At 56.9% G+C, this 16,400-nt stretch overlaps 1 protein-coding gene across 1 annotated transcript in view; it reads right to left on the bottom strand.

The window, feature by feature from the left end:
* Positions 1 to 13,575: 13,575 nt before the first annotated feature.
* The window catches only part of FOXK1 (forkhead box K1), a 58,937-nt gene continuing 56,112 nt past the window's right edge, over positions 13,576 to 16,400 (bottom strand). Inside the window, exons 6-9 of the mRNA XM_065892752.1 lie at positions 15,889 to 16,055; positions 15,497 to 15,781; positions 14,434 to 14,658; positions 13,576 to 13,835 (exon numbers count right to left, since the gene is read on the bottom strand). Of these exons, the coding sequence (XP_065748824.1) occupies positions 13,576 to 13,835; positions 14,434 to 14,658; positions 15,497 to 15,781; positions 15,889 to 16,055 (937 nt within the window). The remainder of the gene's footprint in view (positions 13,836 to 14,433; positions 14,659 to 15,496; positions 15,782 to 15,888; positions 16,056 to 16,400) is intronic.

Genomic DNA, 16,400 nt, shown 5'->3' with positions numbered 1-16,400 from the left:
AATCATGGCAATATTTTTTTTGGATCTATCTCCTAAGGCAAAGAAAGCAAAAGCAAATATAAACAAATAGGACCTAATTAAACTTAAAAGCTTTTGCACAGCAAAGGAACCCTACCGAATGGGAGAAAATTTTTTCAAGTGATATGACTGATAAGGGATTAATATCCAAAATATATAAACAGCTCATACAACTCAATATAGATAAAAACTCAATTAAAAAATGGGCATAAGACGTGAATAGACATTTTTCCAGAGAAGGCATACAGATAGCCAATAGGCACATTAAGAGATGCTCAACGCAGCTAACTGTCAGAGAAATACAAATCAAAACCACAATGAGATAACACCTCACACCTGTCAGAATGGCCATCATCAAAAAGACCACAATAACAAATGTTGGTGAGAATGTGGAGAAAAGACAACCCTAGTTCACTGTTGGTGTGAATGTAAATTGGTGCAGTCACTATGGAAAACTGTGGAAGTTCCTCAAAAAACTAAAAACTGAACTACCATACCATCCAGCAACTCCATTCCTGGGTATATATCCTAAGAAAACAAAAACACTAATTTGAAAAGGTACATACACCCCAATGTTCATAGCATTATTTACAACAGCCAAGATATGGAAGCAACCTAAGTGTCCATTAACAGATGAATGGATAAAGAAGATGTGATTATATATAGATATATATATACACAATGAAATATTACTCAGCCATAAAAAAGTGAAATTCTACCATTTGCAACAGCATGCATGAACCTGGATGATATGCATAGTGAGATGAGTCAGACAGTGAAAGACAAATACTGTATGTTATCATTTACAACGCAGAATCTAAAACATGCAACTAATGAATACAACAAAACAGAAACAGACTTATAGATATAGAGCACATACTAGTGGTTATCAGTGGAGAGTGGGAATTGGGGAGGGGCAAGATAGGTGTAGGGGGTTAAAAGGTACAAACTATGTATTAAACAAGCTATAGATATATTGTATAGCACAGGGAATATAGCCAATATTTTAGAATAATTTTAAATAGAGCATAATCTATAAGAATACTGAATCACTATGTTGTACACCTGAAACTAATATTGTAAATCAACTATACTTCAATTTTTGAAAAAAGATATCTATTTTTCTTTAATACAGCTCTCCTAAATTCAAGTGAACTTGAATTGGAATACTGGAACTTGAATATTGGAATATCTGTCCAGGATTGAAAGAAATACAGACTTTTTTGGACTTGGTGGGGAGACGGTGCTACAAATCCTCAAAACACTTGCTTAACACACTTTCAGGGGTTATTCTGACCATATCAAACGTCTACCCTGTTTACAGCCTTTTGAAACTAATATGCATTCAAGATCTTGCTTCCCTAAGATCAGAGAAGCCTCAACCAGCCTAATCCTTCCCAGCAACTAGTCCAGCTCCGAATCCAGTTTTTTTTTTTTTTTTTTTTTAAACCATGGTTCTGGCCGCATTTTCTTCTCTTAAAGTAGCATCAAGTCATGGGGTTTTAGTCCGAGCTTACATCTGCTTTCTCCCATGAGTGGCTAGTTGGTGAGGAAGGAGCTACCGACTTAGTGAGAGTCCAGAGCCAGCTCGGGGTCCTAAGACGCTGGGTAATTTCTCAATACATTCAATGCATCCACAAGAGAGCGGATCTTTCTATATAACAAAAATCCTCCATGGCTCCCCAAAGCCCTCGCAAGGTATCGAACTCATGGGCTTTGCACAGGGCTCGCCATGGCTCAATCCAGCAGGCTCTCCAGCGTCTTTCTAGCTTTCTTGACCCTGAAGCAACTGACAGCTCTGGACCCCACTTCCTGCCGGACGTGGGGTCCGCAGCCGACAAGCCTTTGGCCAATCCATCAGCGGGGGCCCACCCCACTTCATTTCCACTCATCCTTCAGAGCGTTCTCAGGAGCCACCTCCTCCGGGGACCAGCTCGACCCTCCCCGGACCTCCTCACGCCGTGCCTGGCCCGCGTGGCCTCCCCGACCCGAGTCTCTAAAGTGGGTTCAAAGGGGGCTCTTTCGAGTCGCCGCGCCCAGGCCCGGCTCTGAGACCCACCACCAAGTGCCCGAAGGGAAAAGCTCGGGCGCACCTGGCCTGGCGAAGCAGACTCTCCTCCCCCGTCGTGAACATCCTCCTGCTGCCGCTGCCGCCGCCGCCGCCGCCGCCGCCGCCGCCGCCGCCGCCGCCGCCGCAGCCCGGAGAGCCGCCCTGCCGCTCCGCACGCTGGCGACTCCGGGAGAAAAGCCCGCAGCAACGCCGGCTTCCGGGTCGCGTCCCGTGCAGCGTCCCGTGGTGCATCACGTGAGCAGGGGCGCACAGGCAGTCGACCAATGGGCTTTGACGGAGCGTCTCAGCCGGGGGCGGGGCCGTCAGCGCGAGGGCTGCCGGTCGGGGCCGCGTTCCGGCACTTTGGACCGCGGGATTCCGGGACCTCGAGACCCCGGAACCTCCGCGCCCCGGAACCATGGCACCCGGCACCCCGGTGCAGCTCCGGGCGCTGGGTGCCCGGGAGCTGTTAGGAGCGGCCTGTCACCGCCGGGCCTCAGCTCATCGCCCCAGTTCTAGGTTCTGTTCCATGAACACAGTCCGCTCCGCCGCCTGCAGGTCCCGTGTTCAGTGCGGCTTGAATATACGACACAGACTGCGGTCGTGGGCTGGGTCCGTGTCCTGCAGTTTGCAAGGAACAGCTGCAGCTGTCAGAAGTTCTTTTTTAAAGCTCCCATTTCATTTTGCACCCAACGTAGGCAGTACCTGCTGCTTTAAAAAATCTTATTCAATCCCCACCATAATCACAGACTCTCAGTATCTCGTCTTACAGATAAGGCAACATGCTCAGAGAGGGAAGGTCAATTTCTAGTAATTCTGAGAGGTGTGTTGGCCACAGTATTTCCACCCTGCAGACTGCGCGGGGACACAGGGCGGTCCTCTGGGCAGTGACAATCCAGCGTGGTAAATGCTGTTACAGCCTAAAACAGGAGGAATACTTCGGGAAGGACAGGTGCCTAAGATGAGCCCAGAGGGTGTCAGACCAAGGGGTGGGAGGGGATGGCCTAGGCCAAGCTCCTGAAGGGAGCACGAAGGCCTGCTTCCTGTGGCTTACATGCACCTCAGGGGAAACCTGCTTCTGGGCAGCAGAGTAGAGAATGGACTGGGGGGCCGTGGGGTGGGTGGGTGGAGAGAAGGGGTTGGTCCCGGAGAGGGAGGGAGGCTCCCTGAGCTAGGTAAGGGCCACGTGAATGGAGACGTAGGCTGATTCAGTAACCGTTCAGGGGGAATTTGTAGCACCTGCTAACATGGACTTGGGTGAGAGGAAGAACGGAAAAACCAAGGGCAATAGCAGGTTTCTGCTTATGGGGTGGCGCCATTCACTCGACCTCGGGGCAGGAGGATGAGGAGGTTTGTGGAGTCATTCATTCAAGGAACACGCAACGACTGAGTCCCTGTGCTGTGCTCGTAGTGTTTTAGGTTCTGGGGAATGGGGACCGCGAGAGGCCAAGTCCCTGCCCTCATGGAATTTACAGCCAACAAAAACGACCATTATCAAATATACAATCACACACGTAAGCCTAGTGGTGAAGTGCTCTGAAGGGGCCATAAAGCCGAGTAAGAGAAGAGGGTTGAGGGAAAGTTGGATGTTTTTGGATAGGGAGGGTCAGGGAGGCCTTGGAGGGATGAGCAGTGGGGAAGACCCAGAATGGAGGGGAGGAGCGGGGGCGGGGTGGTGAGATGCTCTTACAGCGCCCAAGTGGAGATGTTGCGGGTGACTGGTGCCGAGGCTGAAGAGCCGGGAGCCAGTGGCGGCGGGTGAGGCGGTGAGAACGCATCTGCCCCGAGAGCGCATGGCGCGAGGCGGGTGCCCCCCGAAGAGCCCCAGGGTGAAGAGGAAGGGAGCTGGCAAAGGAAGCCTGGTTACAGGCCGTCTTTCTGGGAAGCCTGAGCACCGCACCTTGGCCGTCTCACCTAACATGGCCGTCTCGCCCTGAGGAGCGCGTAATTGTTATCATTTTCAAGGATGAGCTGGCTGAAGCTAAAAGACTGGCTAAGGGCCCTCATACGTGTAGGCGGAGGAGGGACCGGAACCAGCACCCGGACTCCAGGTCAACGCCTGTAGCCGCTCTGCCCGCTGCCTGCTGAGCAGTGGCCAGCGAAGCGGGAGTCCCAGGTGCTGCAGGGAGGCCTGAGCGAGGTCAGCACGGACTCCGTGCACCTGGCGTCTGTCGGAGGCCCGTCTGGGGATGCAAAGCAGGTATTTCATTAGAAGATTCAATATAAATAATTGCATGGGCTTCCCTGGTGGCGCAGTGGTTGAGAGTCCGCCTGCCGATGCAGGGGACACGGGTTCGTGCCCCGGTCCGGCAAGATCCCACATGCCGCGGAGCGGGTGGGCCCGTGAGCCATGGCCGCTGAGCCTGCGCGTCCGGAGCCTGTGCTCCGCAACGGGAGAGGCCACAACAGTAAGAGGCCCGCGTACCGCAAAAAAGAAAAAAAAAAAAAAAAATTGCAACCAGGTGTGGAAGAACAGAAGGGGCAGGCAGCAGCTGCTTCTAATGCTGGGGGAACAAGGGGGAAGAGGGTGGAATGGTGAAAGCCTAGGGCTGGGCCGAGGGGTCCCGCAGAGCTGAAACTGACCTGGGAGGAGGCCCCCATGGGCTGGGACAACCCACTGCTGTCAGCTGCTGTTGCCAGGACGTTTCCTGGAGGTGAAGAAAGCCGCGGAGAACAAGAAGCAGCCTCCGGCCTTCCAGGCCCCGTCAACGCCCCGCGTCAGGCCGCCCGCCAGGGAGGAGCCGGCACAGCAGAGACGGGCTTGCAGAGGCCCAGCCCTGGAATCGTGGAACAGCACAGAAAGTTGGGTCTGAAGCTACCAGACAGTCGCTCCATGATGACACGTGGTTTGGTGGGAATTTGCTGGTTTACTTGAGCCGTGGCCTACAAATCAAACGCAAACGTAACTGCCTTTGGACCTACAAAGTGTGAGACCTGGAAAGGAGCTCGAATACCGCTTCACAGCCACACACACACACACACACAGAGTTTATTAAAGTAAAACATCTATCTATAAGGCACACAAATCTGAAATGAGCTCAGTGATGTCTCACTTCTGTGACTCCATGGTCTGCTGGTAGACCGCTAACTGGCTCTGCTGTGGGTGTGGGGAGGCCCATCTGCAGTGTTCGATAATTTCCGTGGTGTGAACACTCCCACAGTGGCGGATTTCAAGCTGCCGGCGTGCTGTCGCTGGACAGCTGGGAGCAGGTACACAGTAGGCAGCGCCCCATCGGACGGTCTGTCCACCCCGCGGGCTCAATCCACACGAACAACCTCGAGAGCAGCAGTAATAGTAAAATAATAGGGAGCTGTGAATTGAGTATTTATTACCTTGGGTCTTAACGTAATATTTTTACAGTATTAAGTTTACGTAAGTAAAATTTTAATAATGGCTTTGGTGAACAGTTAGCTCTCAGAATTCCTGAAAACTGAACATGCAGCTCTCGCAAGCTGGCCCCAGCACTCGCCGTGAACCTGAGTGGCCACGGCCAGGACTCAGGATTCGGGACGCCTCCCCCTCCCCGCTGGCTCCCCTCCCGAGAGGCAGCCGCTAGCCTCGCTCTCCTCACCAGAGATCAGGTTTGCCTCTTTTTACACTTCATACAAATGGAACGCACAGTACTGCATTTTGCCTTCACGGGGATGCCGTGAGGCTCATCTGTTGTAGGATGACAGCAGCTCTTACTGCCGGGTACTTATCAGTGTGTGACCGTATGAGTTTACCACAACTTCTCCATTCTACTCTTGACGAATATTTGGTTTGTTTCCAAATTTCGGCAATAATGATTACAGCTGCGATGCGCAACCTGGCTTTTGGTGGGGATATGCACTCACTCGTCTTTGGTACTCACCCAGGTTCATAGGGTAGCTTAACTTCTATTGAGAACCATGTGCTCTCACACACTCACACACACACCCCAAGTCATATTACCAAGGGTAATATTTGACTATTTCTTACAAAATGTACATTTGTGTAAAATGCTATTTTAAGGTCTTACTAGTGAGAAATGATTGTCTTAATCAAAAACAAAACTTAAACAACTTAAACAGTTTTAAAAATGCGAATTAAGGACTTCCCTGGTGGTGGAGTGGTTAAGAATCCGCCTGCCAATGCAGGGGACACGGGTTTGGGCCCTGGTCCGGGAAGATCCCACGTACCACGGAGCAACTAAGCCCGCGAGCCACAACTACTGAGCCTGTGCTCTAGAGCCCGCGAACCACAACTACTGAGCCCACGAGCCACAACTACTGAAGCCCAGGCGCCTAGAGCCCGTGCTCCACAAGAGAAGCTGCCGCAGTGAGAAGCCCGCACACCGCAATGACAAGTAGCCCCCACTCACCGCAACTAGAGAAAGCCTGCGCACAGCAACGAAGACCCAACGCAGCCATAAATAAATACATAAATAAAAGAGGAAATTGTTAAAAAAGATGCTAATTAGCCAATATAACTCCTAAAACTCATTATTCTCACTCTTGCTTGCTCTCTAGCTAAAATCCTAACCTGTGATTAATCTGTCCCTGTTGTAGGGAGGCTTCAGCTGGAGCGGTGGTGGAGCACAAACGGGAGGAAGAGAAGTGCTCACACCTTAGCACCGTGGACCACTGTGAAACCTGAGAAAGGCACGTTATCAGCCGAACGAGGGGATGAGTCCCACGCACAAACATGAGGGAACCTTGAGGATCATGGATTTGTGACAAACCCCAGGTCGGAGCCAGTCCGCGGCACCAACGCCCAAGCGCCCCCTTCCGGTGACTGTCAATCCAGCAGCGCCCCAAAAAGCGCAGGCGGTGATTTCCCCGCAGCTGAGGGGGCGGAGCTGCCGCTCCCAAGACCACACAGAGCCAGGTGTCGTTTCTTTAATATATAATTTTATTTCTGGTTATAGAAACAAATGCTAAGAGGAGAAACAAAACTTCCCCATCCACATACAACGATTTAATAGATAAAAGAACAGTTAAAATAAATGAGAAACAAAAAGTAGAAAATTTAAACTTTGTTATAGCTTTAAAACATTAACGTCTGGTACAATTAGAAATCACATTCAGATCTCAAACTTTAAAAAAAAAAAAAGTATGGCTCCTTATTAAAAAAATACTGTATCCCATTTGAAATGAAAACGCAGGCCGGCCCAGCTGCGGTGGGCCCCACCCCGTCCTCTCGTCCCCGTGCCGGGGTTTGTGCCGACCCTCCTGGGTGTCCCACAGGCCCGATCACACTCACAGGTGGTGCAGCTTCCCATCCAACGCTCCGGGACCTAATTCACTGTACAGGATACCACCACTTTTTAAAGCACTGATGATTAAACATATTGTGAAAAATACTCTAGACAGACACCATTAAAAAAAAAAAAACAACCACCACTCACACAGACACGCCCCTAACAACACCCGCCCCCCCCAAATGATCTTTACAGGAGAATTCTGTGTCAGAGAAGAAGGAACAATCCGTGCTGGGTTTAACCCTCCCCCACGTGCACCAAGCTGCCCAAGGTCAGGGCCCGAGTGTAAGCCACGAGCAGGGACACACTTTCTTCTTTCCTCCTGGATCCCCGTCCTGAGCTAGAAATCGAGCCAGTTCTGGGCTACAAGGTATTCAGAAAGCCCTTCCTGAAAGGAAGCTGGGAGGGGAGGAGGTAAGGGCCAAACTTAAAGTGTTGGGAGTTTTAAATCCTATTTTTACTGATTAAAAAAATTTTTTTGGACCAGAAATTTAGAGGCTAAGATCTTAAGAGGCCACAGGTGTAGTTCGATCCCCTTTAGGCCAGTTAGCTTCGTGCACAAAAATTCCATTTCAGAGTCACAGGCCTCATTCCAGCTCAGCCAATACGTTCAGAATTTGGGGACAGGTCACAGCACTCCTCGTGGCTCTGGGCAACAGCTCAGAGGAGCAAGTCCTATTACTGCAGGTAAGAAAACCTTTACACAGGAAGCACAGAATCTTTTTAAAGTGTCAGACCACTGGAACGTTAACCCCGGGGGCGGGGTCGCAGGTCTAAATGGCCATGTCCCTCTAGGGTCTGGCCTCCCCTGCACTTTTTACTGTTTCTGACACAGAGTAAACCACCAATAAGTATTTGGACGAATCAAATGAGCCAACGATTCCGGAAAAGATTCTCAAATAAAGAATAGTGAACTAGAATTCTTCCAATTCTATCTTGACTCTTAAAATAACCGGGTTGGGGCAGAAAGGCGAGAGTAGTTTGGAGACCTCTCACGTCTCCCTTGGACGCGAAAGGGAGACTAAAACCCAGAGGCATAAACCGAAGACACCCTGGCTCATCCGGCCGGGGGTGCGGGCCCCGTGCAGCCAGTTTTGGGCACGTCAGCCCAAGTGGAGAAGCGTGTCCGCTTCGTCTTCTCTCGACCTCTTCCCAATCGCTACCAGCATGGTAAGCAGGTACAAGGAATGAACGAAATCCTCTGAGTGGGGCTCCTCCCTGGAGAGAAAGAAAGAAGCCTAGAAACAAAGTGACTGCTGCCTTCACTCTCTTCTAAAACACTGAGCAGCGAAAACCGTTAGGGAAAGGAAAAGACACCGAGGGTCCTGAGGCTCGCTCGCTCGAGGAGTTCTTCATTCCAGCCCTGCGTGAGAACACAGCACCAGCGCCCTGCTCCTGGCCAGCGGCCAGTCCGCAGGAGGCCTCCCGTCAGCAGGCGGCAGGGGCACCGTGCTGCTCGGGTCAGGAACAGGGACAGTTTTCCCGACAGATTGGACCTCCCACAGCGGCTGCTCAGACATCCACTCGGATGTGATGGGGACACGGGGTTCTCGTCACACCCAGAGGCACCAATCCTTCCAACCTCTCTCTTCTGCTGAGTTGCCCTGTGCCCCCGGGGCAGGCGCGGGGTTGGGGGGGGCGGCGGGGGGCGGTGGTGGCTCAGCAGGACGCGGTCTGATGGCAGGAGGGGACCGTCCCTGCGGAGGCAGGGCTGAGCTGCGGCCTGAGCCCGGCTGGGAGGCCTTCTGCAGAGACGCCCCCGATAGCCCGGCAGTGCTGGGGGCACGACAACTCGGCAAGTGACCGTCCTTTCTTTGCAGCATAAGAGCAAAAACTACTTTCCCTAAACACACTCGGCAGACGGCCCGTTTTCTATTCCCGTTCGGAGGAAATGCTGGTGGTGTGTCACACACCCCGCGCTGGACAGAGCGGGCGGCCGCTCTCCGCAGAGACCCTCACAGTCGGACAAGGTCACCCGAGGGGCCGCGCAGTTACCCATGGCCGAGGACACCTGCAGGCGTCGGGCCCAGACCCGCCGCCCTTGGACCCAGAGGGAGCTGCTTCTGGTGGTAAAAGAAAACCCAAGAAGCGGGGCCCCGGCAGGAAGGGCGGGTACACACACAATGGCGAGAGCTGTGTCCTGAGCATTTTGAACCCTAATGTGGGAAACAAGGCCTCGAGAAAGGAACCTGTGAGATGAGAGTAGTTTCTAAGACATGGGGAAGCAACCTGAGGACCACGGACAGAAACCACGGCTGTGCCCACCGCACCCCAGCCCCGGGCCTCCCTCCCTCCCTCCCTCTCGGGCCCTCCCACCTTTACAGCAGCACGTGTGAATGGTTTAAATGATGCTCTTATTAAACACCATGGTCTCTTGGCAGAGGTGTCACGAGGGCGGCTTCGGGCAGCCGTGGAGAAGCCACTTTCACCGTCAGCCACGCGGGGACGGGGCCTCGGTTGAGCAACTCCGGCCGCGTCTACTTGCAGGCCTCGTGATCATCTTGGGTAACTTATTCTAGAACAAGCAGCGCGCTGTTTACTCGGCACTGAAGCGAGGGGCGGCCGCCATGGTCTGTGGCGCCCGAAGCCCGTTCCCGGGGGCACGACGGTCCCTCGTCCCAGATGAAGCCATCCCAGGGCAGAGCAGAACTTGAGGCGTTTGGAGAACAACAGCTCATTCCCCCGCCTCAACTGTATGTTAAGTCTAAGCCCTAGAAGCCCCGCGAGCAAACCTCTCTTCTCTAACACGCTCTCACGTTTGGTCTGTTCTTTGTCTGCGTAAAGGAAGAAACTGACCAAAGTAAAAAGCCAAAAAAAAAAAGTCTTTCTCCTCTTTCTGAACTCCGAGCGGCCAAAGAAAGGGGTTTCTGTCCACAGAGATCTCACAACACGCCCCAGGAGATGCACAGCTCACTCGGAACGGTCCACGCAGAGCTACCTTTAGAGGAAGTAAGAGCAATTGCTGAACGATGTCTGCGACCTTGAGCTCGTCTTCCGCCAGGACCAGTGAGGTCCAGAGAAGGGGCCAGGCAGCCCCGGGGCCCCCCACAAGCCCACTCCCTTCCAGCTTGAGAATCACCGAGGCACGTTTAGCAGCTCAGGAATCCACTTTCGCCACAACGCCCACAGACAGCAAGCCCCAGACGTGAACCAGCCAGGCCCCGGGAGGGAGACCGAAGGCCCCCCTGCAGCGAGTGAGTCAGAGACGACGGTGTCCGGCCTAGGGACCCGCCCCCCCCCCGCCCCCCAGCACGACTCTGATCTCATGGGGAATGCAGGTTGTGTACCCTTTACGGACCTAAGAAGCGGCGAAGCTGGACAGACTGTCTGAGCACTGATCACAGGTCCTGCCCTCGACGGCACTGTGTGACCGGGAGCTTCGCGTGGAGAGAAAGCTGCAGGTGGCGGACGAGTGACACTCGGTGTTCACCCCGGGGCAGCTGATGAGCTCCTAGGTACAGCCCTTCCCACTTCCGACGCTGCACCCAACTGTCTTGGGGGAGACACTCAACTGTTTAAGAGCAGTGATTTCGTGGCTTCCTTCCTGTGCAGAGCGTGTTTCCCTGTATCTAGCACTGGTAAAGGTGACGACTCGTCAAGCACAGCCAGACAGGTGGACCCAAGTACCCGGATAGAGACGGAGCCGCTGTGACAACAGGGGCCCAAGTGCCCCGCCCCGAGCCGCACCCGCCTGGCTGATCCTCTGTGCAGATCCCAGCCCCTGGGTGCCCTGAGGCTGCAGTGACACGACCATCAGGCCAGGTCGACTTGCTTGCGCTTCCTGTCCCAGCCTCGGCTGGCTCAGCCCATGAGCCGCAGCGCATGCCCGTGGCGGGCCGCGGCGCCGGGCCCTGAGGGCAGCGGCTCCGCTGTCGCTCTGGCCTGCCGCCCTTGCTCCCCTGGACGGGTCTGGCGGGGGGAGGGGGTGTGGAACCATCTGAGAACATCGGCGACCCTTCCGGCCGCGACATGTGTCTTTCCTGGGGAGCTGGCCACTCCTGGGGCCCCTGGCTACCAGCCCCAGGACAAGTGCTGGCAGGAGCCATGCATGCCATCTCGTCAGGTGACCAAAGGCCCATCCGGAAGCATACCGTGAACCTGGAGTGGTAGGTCCCCCGAGGCCAGGCTCCACAGGGTCCCTTCTTCTCCTTCCCAGAAGGAGTGAAAAAGGAACAAGTTCTCCACGTGGCAGAATGTCACCGAAGGATACCCTGTCCTGTCTCCCTTCCGGTTCCAGTCACCCCCCTCCACTCCCTTCTCCCTGAACCACGGCCAGAACAAACAGTGGGATCGCCGCTGATAACAGACAGAAACCAAAGAAGCTCAGAAGTCAGGAAAGCACAGGGTCAGGGCCAGACCGGCCAGACCAAGCAGCAGGGCCCGGGGCTGAGGGCGTCCCGTGGCCTCAGCTGTCCTGGGCGTCTGTCCTCCGTGGGGGGCGCCAGCTCTCCCGAGGAGGACAGCTCACGAGCAAAAAGCCCCTGCGGGAGGCCTGCGCGGCCCCGGGACCGAGCAGCAACGAAGGGGAAGGAAGCGACGGCCGCCCCGAAGCCCTGGCCGAGGACCCACGGGGGCCAGGCCACCGGCGTCGGGGCGCCCGCCTCGGCCTCACTCGCTCTCACACTCGCCCACACACACCAGGCGCGGCCAAAGACACAGTCCACGCGACACAGCACAGAACGTCAGCGGGTCGTGAGCGCCTCTCACCACTGGGCGGGAACAGGGCCGAGGCGCCACCCCTCCCCGTCTTGGCCACGTCACAGGAGAGCTCCTTCCCACGTGGGGTTCAGTGCCGCGGACGCCGGACCAGGCGTTTCCCGGGCCAGGCGTGCGGGGACAACCGCGACAGCTAGAGCACCTGGCCACGCCTGGCCCTGCGGTGGCGCTGCCGTCGGGGCCCTGATGCGGACGGCGCTCTGTGAGGGAGGAACCGTTCCCACCTGGGCCCCTGGAGCTCGTGCGGAAGGTCCGACGCGGGGCGCCAGGCCAAGTTGAAAGCCACTTTTCACAGAGACGTGCGTAACATTTCCTGAGAACGTTCTCCCAGCGAAGCCGAAGGACTGTGGGCTCCCCCTGCTCTGCTCACGTCTCCGGGGGGCGCAGGGGGTCCCACCGAGCCGGCGCGAGCTGTGGGCCGAGCCCAGGGCCTCCGGCGCCGCGGGCGGCAGACACGGTTCCGATGGGAAACGCCAGGCAGGCTGTCGGGCGGTGAAGACACTGGAACCTGGTGATAAAGCCTGGTGAGCGGCCGCGTGGCAGCTGGCCATCAGAGCCACCGGGAAATGGGGGCCGCTCGACGTGACAGGCCTCCTGTCGAGCGGCCACCTCCTTCCCCCAGGGACCAGTGGCCGCGTGTCCCCCGTGTGGCCAGGACGCAGGTCAGACGCTGCAGCCGCTGGCTCAGGTGGATCTTTTGTGTGAAGCGCTTTCGGCCTTGAACACCAGTCCGGGAGGCCGTCAGTCTTTCTTGAAGTTAACAGACAGAGCGGCAGGTTTACCCTCCGTGGGATTAATGCCAGTAAGAAGCCCAGACCTACGGCCGCTAAACTGTCTACAGGTGAAAACCGCAAAAACAGATGATGCCTTCCGTGTCTGTCTCAGGTTGACAGTGAAGCCTGAATTCTGTGTTTCAACAAAACCAGAAACACTTGGGGCCCAAAGCCAAACCAGGCCCCTCCCCTCCGTCCCATTAATGCCAATACTTTCTATGTCACTTTTTGGGAAGAAGCCATAGGACAGTCTGAAATCTGGCGGTGCTGCCTTTCTCTCGCCTCTTTCCAATCTCTTACAAACAAGGCTGGATCCCCAGGCCTGTGCTCTCCTTTGGAGGCCCGTCTGCACCAGGCTGCGTCTCTGTCCCGTCCTCGGGGCGAAGGCTGCTCTGGGAGCCTGGCTCCTGTGCGGGGTCGGGGCCGCCTGGACGTGGTCCTGGAGACGCTGAGCTACAACCTTCTCCCCACGCCCTTGATGAAAGGCATGGGGAGAAAAGGTGCTGCTGGGGGGACAAAGAAACGAAAACAAAGAATTCCCAGAACCGTACAATCAGCTGTCTGAACGTTTTTATGGGTTTTTGTTTTAAACCAGAGCGGGGGCAGGAGATAAGACGCCGGGAGGATGAGTGTGTCCGGGTGCACGTGGACGGAGGCGTCCTGCCCGTTTGGCACCGAGCTCGGTCCGCGTGGAGCCCTCTCATCTCGGTCCCGAGCGGCGGTGGTGTCGGCCGCCTTGGCCCAGCTCCGGAACTCCTTTTGGCGTGTGTCCCACTCCACCTCCACGCCGGCGACGTCACTCCCCGGTCCCGGGGCCCTGTGGGCCGGCGGCCGCAATCGCCCCGGCCTGCGTGGTCACAGTCCCCATGGGCTCCTCCACTCGGGACCTCTTGAGCTCGGGCTCCCCGGGGGGAGAAGCGGAGGCGCCGGTGGAGGCGGTGCTGGTGGCCGCCGCTGCTGCTGGCTCCTCAGGCCCCACCTCGCGCACACGCGTGACCACCACCGGGGTGGACGAGCTAGCCTGAGCCGCGAGGAGCTGCAGGGGGCTGGCGAGGGCTAGGGCGGAGGAGAAAGAGTCACGTTGGGAGGCCGGCTGGGAGCGGCGCCCGTCTGTCCTGAACACAGGCCAGCGTGGCCACACGAGGGCCGAGGGACGCAGGGGCCCAGCTCCCCGGCACGCTGGGCGCCTCTGGGCAAAGCCAGCAGCAGCGCTTGGCTGCCAGCCCCTCCCGGACCCCGGCCCACTCCCCGCCCCGGGGGCCTCCGTCCCCGTCTCTTCCTTGCGCTGCTGCCTCTGTGTGTGGATCCCTCTAGACACCCCGCTGGCTCCCGCCTCCCCTCTGGCAGGGCCTGCCTGCACCAGGAACTCTCCCCAGCCCTCCCCACACCCTCCTGCGTGGCGCTCAGGGTGCCAGCGCCTTTTCACTTCCCTCTCTGACCTCTATCCCCCCAGCAGGGCGTGAGCCCCGTGACCTGGGGATTTTGCCCGTTCCCTCGGGGCTACCCTGGCATCGTATCCCAGTGCCCGGCACGTAGCAGGTGCTCGAAAAACTGAATGGATGACTGCCTTAACTGGGAAAATGTTCTTGCTGCACTGACCCTGGTCAAACCACACAGCTGAAGGCCAGGAAGTGGACGCCGGGCAGGGCCTCACCGTAAGCGCTGCTGGCTAGACTACTCGTGGGGACGGTGTGCTTGCCGTTCTGAGTGACCGCCCGGACCGGAAGGTGGTGCTGCCCGATGGTCACTGGTGTGGCCGGCTGCAGGATGGTGACCGTGTGTCCGGGGACCCCTGGGGCCATCTGGCTGGCCACCGTCTGGATCACTCGGCTGGCGGCAGGGATGGTGGCAAACGCGATGGTGGGCTTCTCTTCCAAGCCTGCGGGGACAGCGTGTGTCAGAGCCACATTCATGGCACCCGTGGTGGCACTACTCACAGGCGTCTCAGCCTGAGCCTGTCCACGTGGGGAAGGGGGCCCTGAAGCAGGGACACTGGGAAAAGACCCTGGTTCTCACCAGAAAACTTCCAGCGATGGAATGTTTTGAAACAAGAGAAAAACAAGTAATAGTGCTTTAGGAAAAAATGTAAATACCTTGCGCTTTAACCAAAGCAAATGTAATCTAAGAAAAAAAGCGTATTGCTTGGAATGAAAGGATTTGCACTTGGAGCCGTAACTTAGTTTTCTTTCCCCAGAACGCACGTGTCGTTCGGACGGTCTCACGGAAGACGCAGCCGCTGAGATCAGCCGTCAGCGGCCAGTGGGATGCTGCCTGACTCAAGTGTCCCTCGAGGGTGTCTCACAGCGCTGGCTGCATTTTCAACATTTACCTCAACAGTTCCCTGGGACCCAGATTTCTAACCCAGGACTTTGTTTCTTACTTTGAACGCCTCCCAAGGACCCCTGCTGGGGGTTCTACAGGACTCTTCCTCCGGCTCCAAGCTGAGGCCCCGTACCTAGTTCAGGGGCACCTGGGGGCGCCGGGCACCTGAGGTGCTGTGCACGGGGAGCAGCGTTTCAGAGGACGATCAGTGCCGCTTCATAGGACGCGCTTCCCGAGAAACAGGAGTGGGGCGGAGAGGCCGCAGCCCGGGAGCCACTGTCCCCCAGAGACAGCCTGGGCCCCACGCCTGGGCTCTGCCGCCCCCCTGGCCCAAGCTGACGGCTCCACCTTCTGGAGACCCACGTCCCCGCCAAGGGACCGCGTGGCGACGTTACCTCTCGCCTCGCTGCCCAGGTCCAGCACGGCCGTGCCCGCCGCTTCGTGGGCAGCCCCCGCCGAGGCCTGGCTGGCGAGGATGTATCCGTTGGCAGAGCTGGCGGAGCTGGTGACCACCCTGAGCATGGTGACAGGGGGCGCCTGCTGCACCACGTGGATGGCGTGGCCCGAGGGCTGCTGGGCCGTCACCAGGGAAGCCGGCATGTAGGCGACGGGCTTGGCCACCAGATTGGGCGGTCGGGGCGGCACGGCCATGATCACCGGCTGGGCGCTGACGGGAGAGCCTGTGGAGGAGGACGCGGGTCAGTGGAGACCCCCGCATGCCCCCTTCCTGCGTGGGGCGCGGCGCCGAGTTCCGCCACATCAGACCAGAGGACGAGACCCTTCTTACCGGGTGCGCTTTGGGAATACCGATACTCGGGAACGGAAGCTAACTTTGCCCCAAAGTCAGGGTCATGCGGAATGGGTGAGCCCTCCCGGGACAGGCACTCTGGAGTCTGCAGGCCACTGGAACGCGGGGACATGAGCCCGGGGTGGGTGGGTGAAGCTGGGGCGCTCCTAGGAGTGGGGAGACAGGACCACAGCAGTGAGTACATACGACAAGAAACGAAGACGGCACTTATCAAAACGGGAGACGTCTCAACGCCCGTGCCCTACGTGCTGCCTTTGCCCGACTTTTCCCGATGCCCCTCTGTCCTCGCGAGGGACTTCCGACCCTGGCACTCCGCCCGGTACGCGTAACATCACCCAGCGTGTAAAGGCCCAGCGAAGGCCACGGTCCAGAGCGTTTACCTCCTGAAGGCCCAGGCCGGCCTCCCAGGAAAGCAGCTCGGGCTTCTGGGTGAAAACCAGCAGCTTTGCTGGGATGGGCACCAACCTCCCCCGGGACACATCGACACCCGG

Source organism: Phocoena phocoena, chromosome 15 (genome assembly GCF_963924675.1).
Source record: "Phocoena phocoena chromosome 15, mPhoPho1.1, whole genome shotgun sequence".
NCBI classification, from domain to species: domain Eukaryota; kingdom Metazoa; phylum Chordata; class Mammalia; order Artiodactyla; family Phocoenidae; genus Phocoena; species Phocoena phocoena.
Note: the sequence above shows the minus strand (reverse complement) of the source record. Positions and strands in the feature narration are given on the sequence as shown.